We start from the raw sequence: 24,444 nt of genomic DNA, 5'->3' as shown, positions 1-24,444 counted from the left end.
AACATGGCCCTTGTTCTGACAGTCAAATATGGCCTATGCATATGCATGTGTGATTACCATAGTTTTTAGTTCAGCGTGACTTTAACTCTCTTCACAACACTTCATAATGTCAGTGTCCACTGCAGCTTAACTTTTAATCAGCCTTGAAATCAGAAGAATTTGTGTAAATCCACAGCTTCTGTGAGAATCATCACATTCTTTAGTTTTCTTCATGTCAGAGTAAATCAGTTATATTTGTCTGCACATTCACGGGTGGATAGAAAGCAGAAGCAGAAAACAGCTAATAAAAGACACTTTTAATTGTGCTTTTGCCAAGATACCCCCCAAAAAGGTTGCTTTGCCGCACCTGCGCAACCACTTAGAGCCAAGAATGTGAAACCTGAAGGAATGCTCGCGTTACCTCAGCGTCTTGATTTCTGAAAGTGAGTGGAAGTTTAGTTGCTTTTAACAGGGGACACATCCTGTTTGTAATCGTAGACAGCTGGTGTTATTCATCCACCCACATGTCCTCCCATTTGCACTCCGCTTACAAAGGAATCAGATGCTGCTGTCTTTCTCTTTCAGTTAACGGCACTGAGGAGGCTTCATGCCTGAATGTGAATAACAACAGTTCCCTTGATTGTTTCGTAGTGCCATAAAAATATGGCCTACATCAGTGCTTGTACAATAAAGATCTCATACATTTAGCACTGCTGTCATAATGGGAGCAGGAAAAGGGAATGAGCTAAGATGACAGACTTTGAACTGAAACATTACATTTACTAATTAAAACGTCTGTCTGGTAAATTTGCCCATCACTCGTTGATCCTTTTAAGCTACAGCATATCTCGAGTGCTTTTCTTTTGCACAAAGTGTGAGTTTTAGTTGTGTTTAGCAGTCCAGTTTCAAAGAGTTTCTTGAAACTGGACTGGAGTGGCGCCACAGTGTATGCTTCGAATGTTGGCCCCTCATCTGCAACACTAAAACAGCGCACAGACTTTATGCAAGGTGTTGTAAAAGGTGACTGTACAATAAACTGCATTACACTACCTCATTATAGAAGCAGCAGCTATAATGGTTCATGGTTTTACACTGCCTTTCATGTGTTTCTGCATTTTACTCAGTTGTTTTATGAGAAAACCTTTGCAAAACAATACAAAATCCGTCCTGGAACCTTCCCTCACAGAAAACAGAGGAGATACAGAACTTGGCCGTCTTGCAGAGAAAACATGGAAAGATATTCTGGCTTACTTGCAGATGGATGTGGGCTAATCCTCCTAAACTACTGCTTCTGCTGGCACAAAGCAGCGCTAGACTGGGAAATACCTGCTGGAAAGCTCACTGACTCGCCTTTTGTCTGGAGCTGTGGCGTGCCAGGCGCTCTGGGACAGAGTCCATGTAAAATGCACTTGGAAAACAAAGTGCCTCAAAGTCCCTGGAAAACTGTCATATTTTACTTTATGGGATATATAGAATCCATATGAGCCAATCGCATTAGATCTTATTGAATCCGCAGCTACTGCCAGCCAATCATATTACATTTTATTTGATATAGAACCACCAGCACTCCAATTATATCACAACTTATTTAAGTGTGAATACATAATCCTGACAGCCAATTGTATTATAACTTATTGGATGCAGTGGCGTAGCCAGCCAATCTTATTACCACTTATTGGGGTGTGAATAAAGAATCACTCAATTGGCAGTGAATTATATCATATTGTCCTGGATGGGGACCATATGAAATGGATGGTAGACAGTTATACTGCATCTTATTAGATGTAGTATAGCCGGTAGGACAGAAATACAATTGCAGGTGAGACGCAAATCTAGTAGATCAGTAGTCTGTGAAACTTTGAGGAGGGAGATTCGGTCCAAAGGTTAAAACAATGGACCAGAGACTGGAGGGCCACTGGCCTGAATCCATGAGCAACAGAGTGAAATTGGCAGAAGTTACAGATTTTCAACAGCCAGAATTAATTTAGCGGTGGTGCTGACCTGAATGAATGGAGCTAGCTAAGTTTTTCTTAACTTAGTATCTGAAGACTAGAAATCTCTAGAAAATGTCAACATAATATGTACACCACACTGCACAAATTCAATAAATAAGCAGTAAAATTGGAGTGATTTGAGTTTACTTTAGTTGCAATAGTCATAAATCCACTGATTATATATGACGATGTAACCACCCATGCCCTTTAAGGTTTATTTGTAGGAACAGTTTACTTTCAGTTTATTTTAAGCACTTGGCAGGTACGCTGTTCCAAAACATCTTGGAGAACTTGCCCCAGTGCTTCTGTGAGTTTAGGCTCACTTAATTGCTTCTGTTATTTCATGTAATCCCAGATTGACTGGATGGATGATGTGGAGATCAGATTTCTGCGGGGGCCATACCATCTGTTGCAAAACTCCTTGTTCCATGGTGCTGGTGCATATTGTATTTTAGTGCTGTTTGTATTGAAATGTGGTACTGCTAAGTTACTACTAGGTGATCTTTGGTATGCCATTTGTTTTTGTATTTTCAGTGTTAAATAAATGCAAAGTCTTTAAGTTGTGAGCTGCAAAATGAGGGCGTTCAGTTAAAAACTTAACTTTTTTGTTGATTTCCTTTGGGTCTTTAATTAAAGCTATGTTTTTTTTATATATATGCTAAATTTTACATATCACTGTTTCAAAAAAAGTATTGTGACAGCCACAGCATTATATCTCACCCAAGGAACCAAACCTGCCTGTGGGCTTTGGGTTTCTGGCAGAGCTGGTGACTGGAAACATGCTTTCTCTAACCATATCTACATGTTATTAGCTGTTTAATAATATAGTCAAGTAATGGGCCAAGATTCCTGCCAGTTTAATCATCTGTCTTTATGATTCCTTTTAACCCAAGCGATCCTAGTTAGCTTAGCCCAGTGTCTTAGTTAGCTATTTTAAAAAGAAAAACATTTGAAAAAGTTGGTGGAATGATAAAAACAGAGAGAAATATCATGACCTGCTACAGTTTTAACTGTTCAGCTCATAGCCGCCTTCTCCTTTATTTATGTGGTAACCACTCATCATTCTTTGTTAATGACATCAACCGTTCCCTCGGCGTCTTTCTTTCTCTCCTCGCAGCAAGAGAGAGTAGCAATAAAACCACCTATGTATTTGTTTGTGCCACACAGTACATGTCCTCTGGGTTTGTTCACATCGATTGGTCTTAACTTTTCTGGCAGAAATCCTGTAAAGACTTGTTATCTATTTCTGTAATTTATTAAATGCTGCAGATAAAATACTTCCAGTCTAATACCCTGACTGCTACGCTGCCCTTTATGAATTTTCTCTTCAGAACCTTTTTTAGTTTGAACAAATATAGCCAAATTACTCCAATGCACCATGACATTTTCTGACTTAGGTGTAGTGTTACATTGTTTAACACCTTTTCAAGTTGCCGGTGAGCAGCAGAGAGCTGAGTGGAGAAAGAGCCAGGAATGGATACTCAGATCTGCATTCATATAGATATTAATAGAGCAAGACATAATAAAAAAAACAGATATGTAGTTACTGAACATCTAGCTCATTTTAAACTAAGATTTTCTTAAATAAGAAAATAGAAATAATCTTACAAAATACTTATTAGAACAGCTATTATAATAAGAAATAATAAGAAAACAAATATTTTAGAAATCTGTCAAACACGTTTAAAACTAAAAACCGTAATTTTATTTATTGGGTAACTAAAAACATAAACAAATTAAACAAATCACTAAAATTAAACTAACTACACAAATTTGAGCTGGCACACTGAACAAGCCATGTTTTTCTGCTCAGGAATAAAATATTCTTTAACTAACGTTGCACATACTGGTTACAGAAACATACAAAATATTTTCTTAATTACTCATAATGTAACAATTTGGCTTTTAAATATCAAACACAGCACCCTTAATAACTCCAGCAGTCGCTACAATTTCATTTGTAAATTTATTGCAACTTTATTCTACTTTAACTCTGCAAATCAGATGTCTGTGGGACACTTCTGCACCTGAAGTTTTTGTTTTTTTATACAAATTTGAGTATTTGACTTATTTTTTCAAGTGACACTAAGCAAATGACTAAATTAGCCTGGCCACCCTCAGCATTGTTTGTCTCAGGCATCCTTTCGTAGAGTATTATGACCTCAATAGATCCAAGCAGCTGTGTGGTGGCCAGCAGCAGTGTTGGGCAGCTCCCAGGTGAAAAGACAAAGTAAAGCAAACCTTTGCTGGATGAATAAAGGTTAAAGAGAAAGTTTAGTCTATTTGGGCTACAGGGACAGTACTCAGTTCATGTTCAGTGTATTTATGTATTTGTTTTTTCCAGAATCTGTTGTGTATAATATAGCCCATATAAAACAAGCACACAGGCGGCTTCTGAATGCCAAGTTTGTCAGTCAGCATACAACATAACAAATATTGCAATGTAGCAACAAATTATATGAAATGGAACAGTATCCATTTTCCTATTTCTGAGTTGTTACCTGACATGGGAGGGTAAAATAAAAGGGAGAAATGCTGCTGAGTTTACAATTGCCCTCGAGGAGACGCACTGAATCAGTCAAAATGCTGTTAAATGCAGTCGAACACAGTCTTGAAATGTGATGCCTCAAGGTGCTTTTAGATTTTGCTTTCAGAGGCAAAAGTGAGCTGAGCTTAGAAGTCAAAATTAGCTGTTTTCTGCTTTCACTGTTTGCATAACAATACTGACTCTGGAAATTCTTTATTTATTTGTTTCATTTATGGCACTTAACCAGTGCTCTCAAGCTTAAATTAGCTAAATTAGTCTCATGCTTAAATTAATGCATTTTGTCAACATTTAGAACAGCCAATAATGAGTTGTCAAAACATCACAAACAGCAGAATAATTGGAGGATAAATTATTCTTGTGTTGCTTGAATATTCATGTATTGTTAAAGTTGAGCAGAGGTAGAGAACTTAACAGATATTTTTTTTTGCCCCAGCACTGTCTGGAAATATTCAGCAGCAGTGTGGCAAGGCAAGATGTTTACAAACCTGGGCAGCCGATGAGACATGAATTCCAAAAATTTAACAAGATCCAGAAGCCTTTATTGATTTCCGGCTAATGTATGCAGCAGAGTAGAAAATAAAAAATTACATCACTTGTCTGCCCTTCATCAGGGCACGGCACTGAATAAATCTGTTTTTAAAGGAGACACAGAGGAAACTTGGATACCATCAGGCAGTGCTGCTCAATATATTCTCCTGGCTCTGTTTCTGTGTTATTTTGTTATCGTATCTTATATTAAAATCCATTGAAAGTGGTTGAAAGGCTAAATAGCTACAGTAAGGGTCACATGCATAAAAGCGGTCAGATCAACTAGCGAACACTGTGTGCAGTCTCAGGCTACATGCTACAGTCACACTAAAGAGTGCAGCACAACCAAAGTTATTGTAACAATGTGCAATGATATTACAATCTCATTGCCTTTGAAATAGTTGCTTCAAAGATGGCAATTATTGTGTTCTGTTGTGTCTTTGATAAATCAGCAAAAATTTCAGATGCACAAAATCAAATTTACTGCTTACATTTAGAGATCAGCCACAACCTCATAGATCTGAAACATAAGCTCAGACATTCCTCTATAAATAACATGGTAGTTGCTGTAAGTGTTTTATTTAACTGCAAAATGCTATATATTCAACAACCTTGCTTTTATTTTGAAAAATAACCAGAGTCCAGCAAGTTGGCAGCCAGCTGAGTAGACTGTCCGATTGCAAATAGTTGCATCACAGACAAGTTGCACTCATTGGTGCAGGCTGACTCAGATTGATTGCAGTGTAGTGCAATCTCTCATGCATTCATAAATTAGACAGCAGTTTTTTGCAAAACTTTACCAATCTGTGGTCAATTGCAGTCAGTCGCACCCCCGACTGTTTGGAGACAGGTTACCTCCCATCAGGTAACTGACAATCACGTTATGGTTGAAAATGGTCACCCAGAGGTTGAGGTTTAGATGAGTTGGTCGCCACAACTATTAGCAATCAGCTGCCAAATGTAAAGAATCACCAATGCAATCATGTGGCAACCACCTGTTTTTCCTACTCTCAAAGAGGATGTTGTCCTGCTTTTACTGTGGTGTGACTGAGCCATTAGGTACATAGTGCTGTCTACTGTTGTAAAATATGAAGATTGGATATAGTAATTTTCATACATGAACTTATGAAAGTTTTGAGAGAATCAGATTAGGACAGGTTCCACAATCGTGGTTTTAAAGATGTATGAAGTATAAACTATGTACATAAAACCACTTCTAATCTGATCTACACAATTTGAATATTACTCTCATAATCAAACTGTTATGGTTCCATACGTATGTCTCCATGGTGGAATCTTCAATCTCCAAATATAAGCAGTAATATAGGTCAGTACTTGGCTTCACTAATTTGCTTTCTGGTGCTTGGTTGGTTTCAACACAAGCTCTGCCACTATGACAGATGTCAGCTGTCTTACCCGAATGCCACCTTAATTCAGCAACAGTTGGCTTCACACTGTCAAATCTTTGCGTTTGGCAGATAGTCCCATCGTGTTTATGATTCAGTCTGGCAACCTTCCAGTGAGACGCCTTCTTCTGTGAAGAGACGATCTTAGAGAAGTCTTGGGTTCAAGTTAGGGTAGGTGTCGTCCCTGCTGAACGCTGATGAGAATCTCTATCGGTACAGTGACGGCTTCACAACAAATGTTTATATAAAGGAAGGCGAGAAAATGGTCTCTGCTGAAAATGTGGTGCTCTGAAATCTAATTGTTTCAACAGTGCAAATAAATTTGCTGCTGTGGGAGAGTTTAGAAAAGTTTTTAACTACAATGCTTTTGTTATAATTACCAAAATCTTTGATCAAAACACTCATTAAAATGCAATCGGAACACTTAAAATGAAGCATGTGGGGAGTATGATGCGTTCACCTTTTGAACACGTTTCTTCCTAAGTGCTTGGTTTCATAAATCAAACACCTCATGCAGTTAACTGTATTTGGAAACATTACTTTAATGCATTTTTCCTTTCTCCCTGTCAATTTCCGACATTCAGCCTTTTGATATTACCGCCGGGGGGGTGGTGACGTGTTCGGAGGTCTGTGAGAAGGATGGCTGTTGGGGCTGCAGCGTTCGTTAACTCTGTTAGCATGGCTTCCCGCTTGCCTTCTAATTGCTCTGTACTCGCCTCAGACCGATGTGAGGAGTAGCAACAGGCTCAATTGAATGCAGTGTCACGAAACACATCAGGGACGGATACTCCTGACTCGTTTAAGCTGCTAGATCAATCCGAACCCCTTTCTGCCATCCTGCTTTACTCTCTGCACGGTCAGTCTCTTTCTGTCAATTGTGACTCCACTGTTGGCTTCTGTTTCCTCCAGTTTCTCCCTCACCTCTCTTGTCTCACTTTATCTCTGCTCTGTTTTCCTTCCTTTTGTTTCTTCTTCTAAAAGATTTTCAGGTTTTAGAAGAAAATATGCAAGTATGTAATATGCGATGCTAATTTTGGCTTACATTAGATTTTCTTGTTATTAAATTTGAAGTCAGTTAAAATAAACCTGTCAAAGCTAACAGACTCATCTGTATGATGATTAAGACTACAAAGTGTCATAATAAGAATAGAGAAATATAAGAAGAAGAAACTAAATGAGTGTCTATCTGTCTACCATAAAAAAAACTCCATATAATTGAGCTATCTAGGCTTGAAACAAGTGCCAATCTGCGTAGTAGCATGGAGCCTTGATGTGTAATTATGTTGTTATGACTGACTTTAAGGGCTGGAACATAAGGAGGGAGGTGAAACTGGATTAGATGCTAAGGATGATAGACAGACAGAGCTGGCCTCAGTCAATCATCAGTGAGCAGCTAGAACAGAAACGCAGAGGAGAAAGAAAGTTAGAACGACACACAACCGTGTTCTCATCAAAGATGTGATACAGGCCTCATGGCACAAAGGCAATCCAGAAGGGAGGCAGGGAGTGTTCCCCCCATGCCCCCAGTGCCCCCTGACCAAATCTAATTGGCTTCCCTCGGTGGCCCTCAACAAAGCCACTGGACTGGAGTAATGTTAATCTGAGAATCCCCACCATCGTTATGAGAGCCTGGATAGGACCAGAAGGAATGCAACAGTTCAGTTACTCATGTCCTTTACTGAGGTTTAATGTACTTGTCATTGAGTTAAATATTTTTATGTTACTCTGCTTTCAGCTTTTACTCTGTTTTATTTCTGATGCAATTATTGCACTTTAGGTATTTATTATTTTGAAGATTAACTCCATCAATATATGTAGGTAATTAAAATCATCAACAACTGCAACTTAAAAGATATACAGATCAATAAATCCATATTATGACACAATAATATAATGTACATGATTCTGGAAAGTGTCATTCCGCATATTGACTACATTTATTTTGGATATTTTAAATATATATTAATTATACTGTGCATTAGTAAGCTGCTTAAGTACTTAAGTTTTAATTAAGTCAAAAGTCTAAACACTTTGCAAAACAATTATCCAACACAGAATTATGTTTAAATTCTCGTGCAACAGAACTTTTCACATAATAAATCTGTAATGGCACACAAGGCTGCACATGAGCACGTTCATGGTCTCCCCTTTTGGCACCCATTTAAAAAATCTTGGAAATGCCCCGAGGCAGTAGTAAGATAATGATCTCAATGTCTAATTAGCAGTGATTGACAGGCTCGTTTAAAAAAAGTGAGTTCATTCATTTTTCCAAAACACGTGGTCCTTGAGGTTGAAGTGGGCACTGCAAGCATAGCCAGCAGATACCTTGTAACCGAGAGTATCGAGTGAGTCACAGCAGATCTTTTCCAGTTTGTCTCTAATAAGCTGTTTCACAGCAAGTAAATGGAAACAACAATGCTTCTGTGTTCAGCTGCTAATGGAAGCGGTTGTCCATAAATGATTCCAGATACATATTTTTATTCTGTAGTTTAAACTGCAAACAAATCTTTTTTTGTTCTGGTGGTTCACCAAATTCCATTTAACATGCTGGATGATACATAAAACGGGGATTTATTTCAAAATTGAAAGAATTGCACATTAGATGCAGTCCTGCTCACAGTACCCAGACTGCAAGGTTTCATGAGTACTTGGACAGGAGCCCCCTACACATTTCTTTGGCAGCTCTGTGCTATTTTAACATTCGTCGTGAACAAGTTGATTGACAGTAGCCATTTTGACTGAAGCAGTGTTGTCTATCCATATGTAAGTGAGGCATTGAGCGGAATTAAGGGAAAAAATGAGGTTAACAAAAGCAAAAACAGAAACAAAGGTAGTGGGTTTGCCAGAATCTGCTGGTTATGTTCCAGCACCGCAAATGTGCACAGGATAGTTGGGAAGTGACAGCCAATCTGGTATTTACATGGAGCACAGCATGTCCAGAATGCTCTCCATGATTTAGGTGGACATGTTCCCTTGTCAGTGATAATGAGAGTTTCTGGTTAAAACCTCAGAGGATTCTGGTGGACTAGAAACTAATAAAACTGACATCTTTATTGAAGGCATATTTATTCACAGCAAGTTTAATGCAATAACCATGATTAAATTTCAAACTAATTTGTAAAGAGGCAGAAAAGGAGGAAAAATATCTAACTGTTCAACTACTGATGCTTTGCATTTTAGGTTCCTACTTTAAACCCAAAGTTTAAACTTTGAGGAAAAAACGAGTGAGGAAAAAATAGCCAGTTATGATGACTTACTCTGTTTTTTCTTTTTAAGGTCAGCACCGTCAGATTGCTTCCTGTCGTTACATAAATTTCATAGGAGCTGAATTTAATGTGAAATATTTGTGCTGCACTTTATACCTGTGAACAAATCAAAGTATGACGTGAATTTATACAACTTCATTATTATTTTAAGTGCTGGTCCTACCAGCCTCTGAAATTAGCACCTTTAATGGGTGCATTAAAAAAATTAAAAAGTTCGTTAAGTATTAATGGAAAGCATTTACCACTGTTGGAAAGGCTAAAGTTTGTTTTGTAAGTTAATAGTACCTTATATTTTTATTCTCGTGGATATTTGGGTCATTTATAACATTAAGGCACCAAATGGGACTTTTTTAAATTTAGAGTATAGCTGCAGTGGAGTTTGCAGCAGAGATAAAGATTTTGTCTGTCCTTAGAGTGAAGGACTTCTTTCTTGAGCCATTTAGTGAAAAGAAATCCGCCGAAGAGGACAGACGGAACAGAAGCCTCAGTGAATCAGGAGGCGATATGCTGTTTTTAGTAACTGCCTCACTTTTTCTTGATATGAAAAATCTTTCAATTTCAGCATGTCCATTACTGTCTCTCTGCATAGCCTACAGACACATAAAACAGATTTAAAGGCGTTTGGGGGGAATTTATGAAATCATATTGTGCCGTACAAAATGATGCATGTTTGAGGTGAGTGGGTGTAACAAAACAAGGAAATTTCAAGACTTGACATCACAAAATAATGGAATTCGGTGACATTTGCTGATAGATTGATAGTGTAGCAGTTTGTTCTAAGAAGGGGAGGACGTTTTCATAGAAAATTGGCACTTTCCAGAAGTTCTATACAGTCTGACAAACCTAACATTACAAAGATGGAAAGCAATTTCTTGCATTTTGCTGTTGAAACTACTAGTATGATTTTGGCTTCAATTCAATTGGGGATTACCAGCAAAGCAATTTTTGGTAACTCAAAACTGACAGTTTTTTCTTACTTTTATCCAAATAAAATTGACCATTTTTACACGGTTTTCATATCACATCATGGTATAAACATTATGGTTCTTTATAACACTTGCACTGGCTGGTGTATGTGGTTTTACGGATCTATGTGTATTTCCTCTTTCTGTCCCTATGAAGTTGACTGGCCCAGAGTCACACCAGAGGGCCTCCTGCTTCTCTCGGTATTTCATTACAGCCACAGTAGGATGCCACCACAGTATATATGCACAACAACCTGAACCTCCTCCTCCTCTTATGCTTTCCCTGCCCTCCTCCCTCTTCTCCTCTCCCTGGGCCTCTTGTTTGATGTCCCTTTCCATTCACCGCCCTTCTTTCATCTTTCTCCCTCCGCTGTCACTTTTCTTTTCTCTCTGTTTTCCTCTCCGTGCCTTCTGTCTTGGACTCTCCTACTCAACTCCCCGCTTGTCTTTCTTATCTATCATCCCCCCAGCCAAACCCAAGAACTCGGCCAATGGTGTGACTGTCCAAGCTGGCACCAAGTCGGTGGTGGTAGCCCGGTGTGAGGCAGCGGACGCCAAACCAGCAGCCACGATCGAGTGGTTGGCGCCAGTGGGAGGCAATCATTCGACCAGCACCACCAGCGGGCCAGACGGCACGGTGACGGTACGCAGCGAGTATCGGCTGGTCCCTACACCGGCAGACAACGGCAGGGAAGTGATCTGCAGAGTTAACCAGAAGACACAGAAGCAGCCTTGGGTTTACCCTATCAAGCTATCTGTGGAGTGTAAGGAAGACACACACATATACACTCTTGAACAAAGCACTTAGAATTGAATTGCCTCAAGGGGTACTTTATTTCAATGATCACAAGACCAACTAAAGTTTTAAATAACTTGAAAGTGCATGCAATTTCAGACACAGATCAGTGCTTTTCAAAGAACCTGGAGCCCTTAACTTTCACAGTCACTTGCAAGTGCTTTACCACTAACTGAGAGGCATTATATACTGTTTCTGTAATGCAGTGTTACTTGAATTCACAGCTGGGCCCCACTGGTGGGAACAACAAGGGGAAAAATTGCAATTGAAATAAACAGTAATTTTCTAGGGAAAATAAACAAATAAGAGTATTTTGCTATATCTTACATTCCCATTGTCGAAATAGTATAGCAAACCTGCAGAATATGTGACAACAAGTTTGGGATAGTGGTGCAAATGAACGCAGAAAGACTGCAAACTGCCTCGTGAATGCACATCGTGATCTAACAAGGACAAGTTTTCGCTGACAGTATTTGTGTACTTGGAATTTATTAAATTACAGTGGTATATCATGTTGCAGTCCACTGCTGGAGCTCTTGGCTGAATAACTGAGGTAATGAGCTTAAAACCAGCCAAAAACAAACTCAGCCAAGGTTGGTTTATTCGGTATGTCTAACTGTACCACAAGATCCTTGGTTAGCAACTCAGTTAACGCATCCAGCAGCCTGTTGCTTGTATCCTATTTTGGAGTGTAATCCTTTGCTGATTAGCTATAAAACTGCAGGATTTTGTGCACTATTAATTGTAGCACCCTTAATGGGCTCTGCGTTCATTGCTGGTTCTCCTTAGTTGTTAATTTATCAGCAGATTATGACAAATGCATGCGCTTAGAAATCTTTAATTACATGCAATATGAGGACAGATGAAGCAGATGCGTATGAAAACTCAGAATGTTCAATCTGCAGTAAACCCAAACTTTGCAGAGAGCGCTTAAGAAGTAAGATGAAGAAAATGCTCCCAAAGAATTTTCTTCATTTTGTCCTTTTAGGTCTTTTGGCCCTCAGGTGCATAGAAAAAATCACAAACACACATTTTGCACACAAATAAGCACACACACACGCGCATTGCTTTAAATTAATCCATTAAATTCCATTCTAATTTGCATGGGATTAAAATATTACACAGGTTCAGCATGGCTTTCAAGAGATTTAGGGATGCCGCCAGCATCGTCTCAACGGTGTGACCTTGCTGCCGGTTACTGCAAAGATGGAACAGATTGTCTTCTTTCAGCTTCTTTGTATAATCTCTAAATTTTAGGTGACATGCACACACAATCAAAGCGTGCATGTCAAATGTTGTTGACAGAAATACCAAGGAAAACAGTTTAGACATTCTTACATGCACTTGTCTTACAAGGACAAGACCCCTGACTGTTCTGTGACATTCACAGTGATATGGCTGCAAGTCAAGCTTTTAAATTATCTTAACTGACTTTCAAGAAGTGTACATCTCAGTATGCACTGTATGCACGTGCCCAGATTTAGTATCTACAAGATGTGATTGCATTTTCTTAAATAAAAAGCAAAAACACCTCCAGTGGTATATGTATATCTGTGGAAGTCCTGTACTGATCACTTGCAAGTATCTGTGATTTTTATCATAGCATTTATTATGTCTCCATAAAGCAGACATCAGCAGCAATTGTGACTTTTCACTGACTTTACTTCCCAGGTTTGGCTACCTGTAACTTAATCCTCTGGCTGAAATGAAATTCAGGTTTAGGGGTTGCCTTTGTTACATGGGAGACTTTCAGCTGATGGGTTTGTGCAAGTGGTCACAAGAAAACTCTCAGGCAACCTAAATAAGCAGGAGCACTCCATTTAAGGGGATCCACCCATCCATCAGTGTTTCTTCCGCTTATTCAGTTCAGGAAATAGAGGTCAAATTTCATCAAAAAAGGTTTATGCTTTTTATGGATGGAGTCGAGGAACTTTTTCCATCGTGCCCTATTTATGTGTACTTTATTTATGTGTGTGTTTGCATGTCATGCACATGTACTTCTTTTGAGGGGACACTCATTCATCTGTTTGAAATCCCAACTTAAACTTAATTCAAAGTAACCTTCAAGTAGAAGTAGTGGAAAAACATGTCCTCGTACTTAAAATTGGTGCTCGCAAAGATAGGAGACCTGCAGCAGGCATGCTCACACAGCGGGATTCCTCGCTGTGTATGTGTTAGTTTAGTGATGGTGTGAAGGATCATGTCTCCTGTCTGCTGTGTAACTCAGATCAGCTTTTATAGGTCAGCGCACTCTAGGAGGAACACACACATCACACCACACACTTACCATCCTGTCCTGCTTCTTCTTACTCTCACTGACACACTGTCCTCTCCTCACACCTATAGTCCTCTCACTTGCTTTTCTTTTTCAAACCTGAAGGGAAAGAAAGCCTTGAGGAAGGCTTTTTTGCTTCTTTGAAATTTCCACACACACACAACCTTCTTTGCGCTCAGATTGCCTTGTTTTTAGTTTTTTTTAATGCCCTCTGGAAACATGAGGATTAAATCTCAACTTGGTTTTTGTTTGTTTGAGAGCATGAAACTGATGCAAGACTTTAGAGCTGTTGCTATTTTCCAACATTTCTCTGTAATTTAAAATGATAAAATTAAAAGTTATCCTGACTCTTCTGTGTTTCAGATCTACCCTCTGTGTCCATTGAGGGATACGACCACAACTGGTACGTTGGCCGTTCTGATGCCACGCTGGTCTGCCTGGCTAACGCCAACCCCGAGCCCACAACAATCACCTGGACTGCGTAAGAGTCACACTTAATCCATCTGTAGAGTCTTTGTGTGTCCTATCTGTACAACCACATTTCCAGGATATCTAGGATGCTATGCAAATAGCAGAATGCGACTTTTGTCTTATTGCCTTCTGCTTTTATTTACATTTTACTCCTAACCTTCTTGTAAATTGGGTTTTAGTTGTAATCACTGCAGAGATGTGCCTGACAATCTTCTTTTTTGCTGTAATGGTAATTAAGGGCAAGTGGTGAGCCAGGTGTATGAGACAGGTGCGGTTTTTTGAAGTGCCTGTTTGCCTGGTTGTTTATCAGCAACATTACACAGAAACTTCTCCAAGATGAAGAATATGGGCAAAGGAAAAACTCACTAAATTACGTACAGATCTGGAACTTTTTCATTAAAATCACAAAACTGGGGCACTGGCCTTGGCAGAGGATGTTTCTTTGCCATGCTTTGGCAAAAGATTTTTTTTTTTTTTTTACGTAGACATTCAAATGCATTTGTGTTTTTTAAAAAAAGAAAAGAAAAATGTTGTTCTGATGGACAGATGGCTTCCTCTCTCTTTATGAATATTGAGCAGGGAGACAGAATGGCTGTTCGCATGATTTTTCACACATTATTGCCATCTTTGAATATTGCAGCAACAAACCATGTTCCTCAAACCACATTTTCTGTCTTTTCCCATTTTATTCTGTTTTTTTTCTTTTTTCTCCTTCTTTCGTTCATGATTTTGTCTTTTCAATTTTTTTCCCCTCATCTTATTTATCCAATTTCTCCAAATATATGACCTCCTCACTGCTTCCTTTTCGTCCCCGCCGTCTCGTCTCCTCTTTTCTTGTTATCCCTGATTTACACGATGACTTACCTCTCCTGCTTTACTTCTTCATTACTATGTTCCATTCCTCTCTGCTCTGATCCTTTGTGATCTCACCAAAAACTTGTACTCCCGACCTCACTTTTATGTCCTCCCTGCTTTGCCTTCCTTCTCATCTTTTCCCCATCAACAGGGCTTCTGGTCCTTTGCCAGAAACAGTGGTGGTGGAGGGCAACAAGCTGACAGTGAGGAAGGTGGATGATGCTGTCAACACCACCTTCATCTGTGAGGTCAAGAATAGGCTCGGGTCCAGCAGGCACCAAATCACCACTGTTGTCATTGGTGAGTCTTTTAAAACAGTGACAACACACACAAACACACACACACCTTGTATATGTGTGGACGTTTGCACAAATGAAATGGAAATCCATGTATATTTACCAGTCAATATGATGAATACACACTGGTGACCCAACACAATACTCCATCACACCCAACAGGAATACAGCAAACAGCATGTGATCACTGCTTGCACACACATACACACACACACACACACACACACACACACACACACACCGTGAGCCATGATAGTTCCCTAACAAAATTCCACTTTGTCCCGGTGCACACCAATAGATTTATGCATGCACATATAGTCTCTACGCCTCTTCCAGTGGATGGATACACTTGCAGACATGCATGCACAGAAACATAAATTTCTCTCTCACACATGCACACATGCTGGGATCAGAGCTGATCTGAGAGCTGCAGGGATGCTGATCTCTCTCAGTCTTCACATCGGAGTGTTTTTTTTAATGTTTTCCTCCTCACTGGCCAAATTTTAGCGAGGCACAGTGGAGACCTTTGATTGACCCTTTCCCCACAGCAGGGCCAAAATGCAAGACAAGGGCCGGTGTTTATAACTTCCGATCGAAAGCACTCTCTTGAAACTGAACTTTGCACGGCTACACTGCAGCGGGAATCTGTAGCTCTGCTGGATGCAAATTCAAAGTGAATTGTGGTGTATGATAGGCCCTTCTACAAGAGTTTTGGCCCTGCAGTGGATGCAGCGGTGCTGGGATTGTTGGACGATTTCCAGATTCTTTCAAGGGGTTCAAGTTGGTGTGAGCCAGTTTGCCCAGGTTTGCTTTTCTTCTTGTTTTTCTTTTTGGTTTTGTTTTTTCTTACCTTTTCCTTTCATTGCATTTTTTTGACTAACACTTACTAAACAAGGGAACTGAGTCGTTCACATTTTCTTTCCTCTTTCACCTTTGAATTTCTCCTTCTGGTAACAGTATAATGGTTGTGTCTGCATGCAGTCTTGATCTTTCTGCTGGGTCTTGACTTTTGACATTTACCAGTGAGATGATTTGGCCACTGTTGCCACGACTTTCGGTCACAATTTCTTTTTCTTCCCCCCCCGCCCCCCCCCGCCTTCTGATGCTTCCATATACGAATCCTACACACATGCACACACCTCTAAACTCACAAGCACGCAAACACAAACCCAGGAACAAGTCTGCATGTTCAAATGCCTCATTGCACGTCAGCAGGCAGGCCCCGAATCTTGTTAGTGTCATTTTAATCACTGTGTGTGTGTGTGTTTCCACAGTGTTGCACTCCACACTGACTGCTTGACTGGTCAAAGTGCTTTTCTTTCTTCCTTCCACATTTTTTTAGAAGAATTTGTTAGCATAATCACCATGTGGAGCTTTACAACAAAGGAAAAGAAAACATAAAGAAAAAAAATCATACACTCTTGGCAAAAGACAGTGCGAAAACTACATTTAGAAAATCCGTGGGAAATCGGAGAAGGAGATTTGAATTGTTTCCTCTGAGAAAAAAGATGCTTTGTAGCCAGACGGTGCGCTGGGAGTGTGGGAGGTTCAGAAGTGGCTAAGCTGCTACTGTTCTTGCTCGAAGCATAGCATTGAGACTGACTCAAAGTATCACGGAGGGTATACTTTCCCCTACTAGCACACACACACGCATAATACACATAAAATAAGAGTTAACGCTCTAAAATCCTTTACAGACACATGTAAAACCTTCACACTATCCGCACACACTTTAAACTCTTTGAGGACAGGCAAATGTTTCATCTTTCTAAGTAACTGACATCAAGCCCAGACTTTGTGATGGTTAAATGTGTCCTTGGTGTTTCAGGGTTTGCTTGTTTTCGACAAACAGCCAGATTCAATAAAGTAACAAAGCGACTTAATCTCTCATTTTTGGAATGTTTACTTATAGAATTTGAGTCCAGCACTCAGAAAAAAGGCTTTTTGTTTGACTGCTTAGTTCTCATCCCTTTTTTGCAACGTGACTGCTTGTGAGGAATTATACAACTGAAGTAAAACTCAACAACGTGTTGATAAAATTTGACAGAGAAAAGTGTCCTTAAAAACTCCCTTTTTTTTGTAATGCACATTCCATTGTTTCCACACAGGTACGATAGTCCAACATATCGGCTCAAGAATTTCTAGGCATCTGACATAAATCTTTGAAATCCATTTCATTTCAGTGTCGTTCTTTTCAGCTGCTGGACAATAATCAATAGGAGCTGGCAATGAAAGGAAAAAATGTCCTGCACTTCTGAGTCAGACCATCTCATCAAAACCCCATAAATGACTTCAGCTGTCCAATCAAGGTTAAATCACCTAAATTAAGGACTGAATTAGAATTACAGTCACAGTCACTGATAAACCAAAACTAAAGCCTTAACCTCTGCTGGAGGTTTTCTACCCATCTAGCTTCTACAGTGGGACCGAATGACACAGAGGGAGACCTGTTATCAAACAATAACATTTATCTGATAAAGCAAATAAATGATAAAATTGCCATAGTTTATCTGGGGAAGAGTGTTTACTTCTGAATGCTTTGATTAGATTATGTAATTGTATAAGGCATTAAACAAAGGTGGAACTTATTTAATACATTTTATTTATTGAATTAGAAAATGGAGCCAGATCATCCGGCAGCCTGCTGTAAACTGACTCTTTTAAGCTCAGACTTTGTGATGGTTAAATGCGTCCTTGGTGTTTAGGGTTTGCTTGTTTTCCACAGCAGCAAAACAGCTAGATGATATAAAGTAACAAAGTGACTTAATCTCTCATTTTTGGAATGTTTACTTATAGAATTTGAGTCCAGCACTCAGAAAAAACGTCTTTTTGTTTGACTGCTTAGTTCTCATCCCTTTTTTGCAACGTGACTGCTTGTGAGGAATTATACAACTGAAGTAAAACTCAACAACACACCATCTGAAGTAGGCATGAGAATGTTCAGTGATCTTTCTATGCTTATATTACTTTATATAAATATAAAAGCTGTTTATGATTAAATCTTTGCCCTGTCAAGGCACTGTGGCATTTATGAATATTGGCATTGTAAATGACATCAAATAAGCTCTTATTTGTGGTGAAAGCAGCTGAATCATGAACTGTAATGAGTCTTCTTCTCTTCACCAGGCCATCAGATCCACGGCCCAGTGAATATTTCAATTTCTGTTCTTTTGCATTGGCCCAATTCGAAAAGAACCCTACCGGGAAAACTCACAGCACTCCAGATGGCCAGTCTGCCACTGGTAGTGAATTACAACAGGAATGGATCATTTGATTCACCTTTGTGAAAATCATCATCATACATTCGGCTCAATGACCGATTCACCGACATGTGAGTGGCTAATTAAAGCACACACCGACAGTTGAACCACTGACTCTAGTGAGCTAATTAATCATGCTATGAGCAAAACATGATACCGTCAGTCTGATATGGTTTGAATCAAGCGGTGCAACTTCCTGTGCTTTCATTTTTATGTGCAACTCGTGTTTTCAGTAGGGAAATCATGCAACAGTGTGATATTCACCTTAATTATATGTTGGAGTGGTGTTCCTTTTTATACCACCAGTATTTATGAAAAACACAAACCTCGGTGTTCCTTTGTGCCTTTCACTTTATACAGCTTCACAGTAAAACTCGTCCAATCATTCAACAATTACACCTCGCACTGAGACATTTTTGGCATTAAATTGTGATTTCTCTGTAGTGACCTGTATCAACATGCATTTATTGAGCCAATTAGTTCAGCTCAGGCTACAGGTTTAGTCGAGGAAGGAGATCATTACAAGTGACCCTTTCACCAACGAGGTTGGCCGTATCAAAGGTCAGCGCAGTTATCGAATGCTGTGGAGGCTGGAGCCGTAATGAATTAAATTGTGGTTTGGTATGCTGTGATATAGTTAAACTGTGCTATACAGATAACTTCACATTGTGACTCCAAGCTGATTATATGTATAGAACTTCTACAGAACTTATAGTAGAGCTTTCACTGACTGTCGTCACAGAATTTATTAGGCATCGTGTATTTTAAAGTATTAAATCAGAGCGATACTGATTGTTGTTCTGCAGCTTGTGCTCTATTATTACAAATTCACCACTTGCCACTTGTGGCAGAAGCCGGTTCCAGTCTCTCAGCATGAGTTGTAAACCGTTTGGCATGGAAGACCCCAGCTTCCAATAATGTAACAGTTAATATCCCAGGCACTCTGTGTACACGGGCTCATAACACCCTGCTAATTTCCCTGCTGAGAACTGTTAACATCTTTTCTCTGTTCTGCTAAATGGTAGATGAAAGCATCATGCTGTCTCGCTTTTCTGCTGCCGTCAAGCAGCCGTCACATGTCGTGATGTCCCACAGCCTCTGTTGCTTGGAGAAGGATGGGGAGGAGCTGTATTGTGGTAGAACTGGCTGTATATAAAAGATCGACATGATTCTGGGAAAGTGAAGGTGATTTTGAAGTGATTTAAACCTGCATTTCTTCTGATTGTGAAATTAAACTACCTATCACTTTAAGAACTCTCGATAGTTAGCTTGGTGCCTTACTTATTCCAAAATGATGCTATTTTTTGTAATTTTGTATACTATAGTCCCTTGTGAAATGCGAAAGGGACTTCTCATTGACAAGATGCCCCCCTATGAGCCTGGATAGGTTCATGTTTTATGTGCAGTCTGGATGGATTGTACAAGAAAGACAACAGTGATGGGGAAAGGGAAGTGAGACAAGGGGAAAAGGGGTTGGAGAAAGGAAGGAAGGAAAGAAGGGGGGTCAAGCCGAGTTGAAAGAAGAGCTTGAACTACTTGGAGGCATTTTGAGAGCTGTAATAAACACGGACACCCACACACAGCACACACTCTCCTGGCCCATTTCCCTCTCATCCATCTTAAGCTCTCAGGAATAAATGTTACTGTCATACAGCTCGAGATTTTTGTTTTTCGCTGATGAGAGTCAAGTGTGTAGAGCATCCCCCCGCCCAATATCCGCAGAGACTGATACACACAACTAAACACGCACACTCCAGCCCCGCCCTGCATCCCATCCGTCAACATGCACATGATGCCAGCTATGCATGGCTTGCTTGGTTGCCACTGTGCCAGCTCGATCTGCCCAGTGCACCGTGCCCAGAGAGGAGAGTGGGAGACGGTATTGGCAGGGAAAAAAAAAAGATTGGCTTGGGGGCGGGGGTATGAGTTGGGGTGGGCAGTAGAATAAAGACAGCGTGATTGCAGAAGGGCTCGAAACCGAGATAGAGGCAAGTGTTTGGGGCGAGGACGCTGTGATGGGGAGGTACAAACGGAGGTAACAGCAGGAGGAGAGTGGCAGGAAAGTCCTCTTAGGACTCTGATGGCTTCTGGTCCAGGCTGAAAGAGTGAGCTGGCAGGAGGCTGTGACCCCCTCTGTCCTCTATCCCTCAGCCCATCACTCCACCTCCCACACCCCCCCATACAAAAAAGTCCTTTCATGGGGGAGTCCAGCTGGCAGTGGGCTGGGGGCGGTTGTTGCTGTTCACCACACACACACACACACACACACCCTCATATTCACACCCTTATACACATTTATACACACAGTCACATCTGAGTGGACCAGTGGAGAAGCATTTCCTGGATCGCCTGCAGCAAGTGAGATAGCCGTCCACTGGAAAGATACATGCTCACTGTGCAGACACATCACATACACAACAATGTTTTACACATGCACACACACACAAATTGGACCGTGGTGCTCTGTGCATAAAATAATCAGACGATCTAGCCATAGGGGAAAATGCTGGCACCAACTCTCTATGACATGAAGCCTGGGTTAACCTCTGTACAAGCTTAATGAATCACACATAGGTTTGAATCACACATTCAAAGATTAGGTACAGGTTAAGCAAAGGAATTGTTGTAATGGAGTGTTTTATATTAAAGATGAGTACTGTACAAATGTTGCATTAATCTCAACAACAGCCTGGAAAAAAAGTCGTACATCTTTTTATAATGATTTAAAGGCCCTTCCATTGGACCTTGGAAATTAGTGCCTTAAATGCTGTGATGCATTGCACTGCAAAATGACTGTGTTCTCCCTGTAAAAATATATGCCCCCCATAAAATGAGTATTAAATAGAAAATGAAGAAAAAAATACTGAACATTTTCTTTTCCATGAGTCTCAGTGGCCAGCGAGACTTCAGATAGCTTGGTTTTATTCACATCATCATCATCATCATCATCATCATCATCATCATTCACAAAGATAACAGGAAACAGGAAGAAAGGAAGATGCTCAGACAACGACTTTATTTATGGCTCTTCAGCCTTTTTAACAATGAGGACACACATTTTATTCCAGCAGCTAATAAATATGGGGGTAACTCCAGGACTCTCTCATTGGCTTAGAGATTTTCTACCCGATCGTCCGCAGAAAGTCCGTATTAATCATGTTTATCTGGTGAAACCATTGTTGATATGGCAACCAATCTTGGGTATGTTTTATCACCATTGTTGTTTTTTTGTTTTTTTTATAAATATGACATAGAGCTACAGGTCATGTTAGGAAGCTGATTGTAGCAAAATGGAACAACCTCGACAGGATTTTCAGAACAATCATTAGTCGGCAACAAATCTCATTAGATAAGCTGCCATTTGAGGGAAGCTCAGTCCATTGTTGCTGACCTACAACAGCCTCTTTGTTCTGATTTTAAACTAATGCCCTCAGAACGTCATTATGGGATGTCTCCACTAAAAAGGTGCATGAGCGATCATTTGTGCCAAACGCAATTAGTGCACTGAATAATAAGACGAGGCAGGCACAGAGAAATAAACCTCAGCAGATGAACTCACTATCAACATTGCCAATAATTTGTTGCTGATCAGTCTGTTGATTATTTATTTAACTATTTCAGAAGAGAGAAAAGTGGAAGGTTAATGCGCAAACTTTAGCCTCTCTCTTTAGTGCCACATGTATTTGAGGCTCTCGTAACTGTACAGAGGAGCATCTCTGTAGTATGAGATACACTATGCATCTCAGGCTTTGGTCAATAAGTCTAAAATATTTATAAGACTGAATTCATTCTCACAAAAAGTAAAGACTTAAACCCTTAAACGGTCTTTCCAGCTCTTTGGGGCCTCCTGTATAGCTGATGTCTTGCTGCAGTAGCAGACAGGGAAAAGCCGCCTGTTTAGACTTCTAGTAAGATCTTATCTGATCTTCATGCCTCGATTAAGCTGATTCAGTTTCACTTAATTTGCACCCGAGGGTATAAAACTATAGCGTAGAAAAGAACAACACTCCTTCCTAGAGAACATCTTGTAGATGTGGGAGGTGTGGATGAAAAGTTCAGTTGTGGTTTGTGCTTGGACTAGATAATTGCCTACTGCTTTACAAAGCTGGAAAACTGAGTGACTGAGATGGCAACGTGTGGCAGTATTCAGTAATTAAATACATATACTATTTTGTAAGAAAATCCTTTGCTTGCTTTATTTAGTCTTGAAGCTTCAGTGAGATTTCCCTATTGGATGATTTAGCTTGGTGCTGTTTCTTCTCCAAGTAGTTTGTGGAAATTTGTGCACCTTGCAGTTTCTTTGTTGTTACCTTATTATTATCACGACCTGTCTGCGACTGGCCTGTCTGCTTCAAAACATACAGCTGTGATTTATCACTGGTTCTGTCAAAATTGCAAGAAAAAAACCAACAGAGCTGTCAGAGCTCCACTGCAAGACAGCGTGGTATGTCTGCGTGTGACTATTAAGAAATGTGTCTCCCAAAGCAAGATGTGCCTAAAATAATAACACATTCTACGTCATATTTTTTTGTTCAACAAGAACAAAAAATATGATGTTAGAAAAGGACACAGAGAGGCAGCGCCAACATTTTGAGCATTAACGAGAAGATCGCACTCGTCATAAAGTGCTTTATATAAAATAAAAACATTTTACAAGGCAGCAAGAAAAAGCAGAACAGAAACAGAAAGTCTTTAAAAGTGACTGATCTTTTCTGCCAGGTCGTTCTACAGCTGAGAGTCATTGTGATGTGTGAACAAATTTAGTTTTGCTCAAGAGAAGTTGTAAAATTGTTTGATTTTTAAACCAAAGCAAGATGGATAAAAAGTTTAAATACAACAACAAAACGCAGTTTGTTCATATCCTCAACGTAATCAAGTATAATTAATGTCTATGATGTGAAAATTCATTTATGATTTCACTGTGACTTTCAGACTTGGTAATTACTGATCTCCTATCACTTGTGTTTTTCTAACACCTCAGATGAATCTTGGCAGTAACACAGGGAGTCATTTAATCTAGATGAGTTTCATTTCCACTCTGAAATGATTTTACAGTTGAGCTCAATTTCCCAAAAAATGAGTACCAAAGAATTGGAGGCAGGGGCTTTATCTGCTGAAAAGACACACACACACATATATATATATATATGTTTGTGTGTGTGTGTGTGTGTTATTTTCCTGGACAATCAGAAACAAAGCCAAAAAGATCTGATAAAAACTTCCAGAAAGCTGAGAGAGAACCCTGCTTTCGCGCCCTCGGAGTGACTGCTGGGGCCGCGGCCACGCAAGGGTAACGTCTGTCAGGGAGATAAGAGCTGAGGAGAAGGCCTTCAGGCTATGGCTTATCACACACATACCTGGAGGGAATACACAAACACACACATACGCCCAGGACAGGGGTGAGAAGTCTTTCACATAGAGAGATTTGAGTTGGGGGGAGGTTTATATCTCACCTCTGTATCACTGGGCGCCCAGCAGCTGTAACTTTAGTCTGTTTCTCTGTCTCATAGCAGGATGACCTTCCAGACAACAGATTACCACCACCAGTGTGGGGCTCCAAGAAAAAGAGAAACTGAGAATTTCCACTGCTACATATTTGTTGTCTATGACTAGAGCTTTTTGTGTGACTGACCCACGGCGATCAGTGGAAAAGGTTACTGTGAAGTTTGTAATAATTGAACACTGGTGTAAAATCGTCCTATCTCTTGTTGGTAGTGTTTCGGCGATCAATGGCAGACTTTTGTAGAGCCACAATGACCTTAGGACTCAAAGGAGGCTATCCCATGAAACGTTGTATTGGTGTAT

At 39.9% G+C, this 24,444-nt stretch overlaps 1 protein-coding gene across 3 annotated transcripts in view; it reads left to right on the top strand.

Annotated features, from left to right (window-relative positions):
- The window catches only part of pvrl2l (PVR cell adhesion molecule related 2 like), a 317,496-nt gene that overhangs the window by 131,617 nt on the left and 161,435 nt on the right, over window positions 1-24,444 (top strand). For all 3 annotated transcript variants that reach the window (XM_039605480.1, XM_039605479.1, XM_039605478.1), the window contains exons 4-6: window positions 11,157-11,450; window positions 14,121-14,238; window positions 15,235-15,383. In XM_039605480.1, the coding sequence (XP_039461414.1) occupies window positions 11,157-11,450; window positions 14,121-14,238; window positions 15,235-15,383 (561 nt within the window). The remainder of the gene's footprint in view (window positions 1-11,156; window positions 11,451-14,120; window positions 14,239-15,234; window positions 15,384-24,444) is intronic.

The sequence above is a fragment of the Oreochromis aureus genome, linkage group 22, assembly GCF_013358895.1.
Source record: "Oreochromis aureus strain Israel breed Guangdong linkage group 22, ZZ_aureus, whole genome shotgun sequence".
Classification (NCBI taxonomy): domain Eukaryota; kingdom Metazoa; phylum Chordata; class Actinopteri; order Cichliformes; family Cichlidae; genus Oreochromis; species Oreochromis aureus.
The sequence above is the reverse complement of the archived record's forward strand: the minus strand, read 5'-3'. Positions and strand labels throughout refer to the sequence as shown.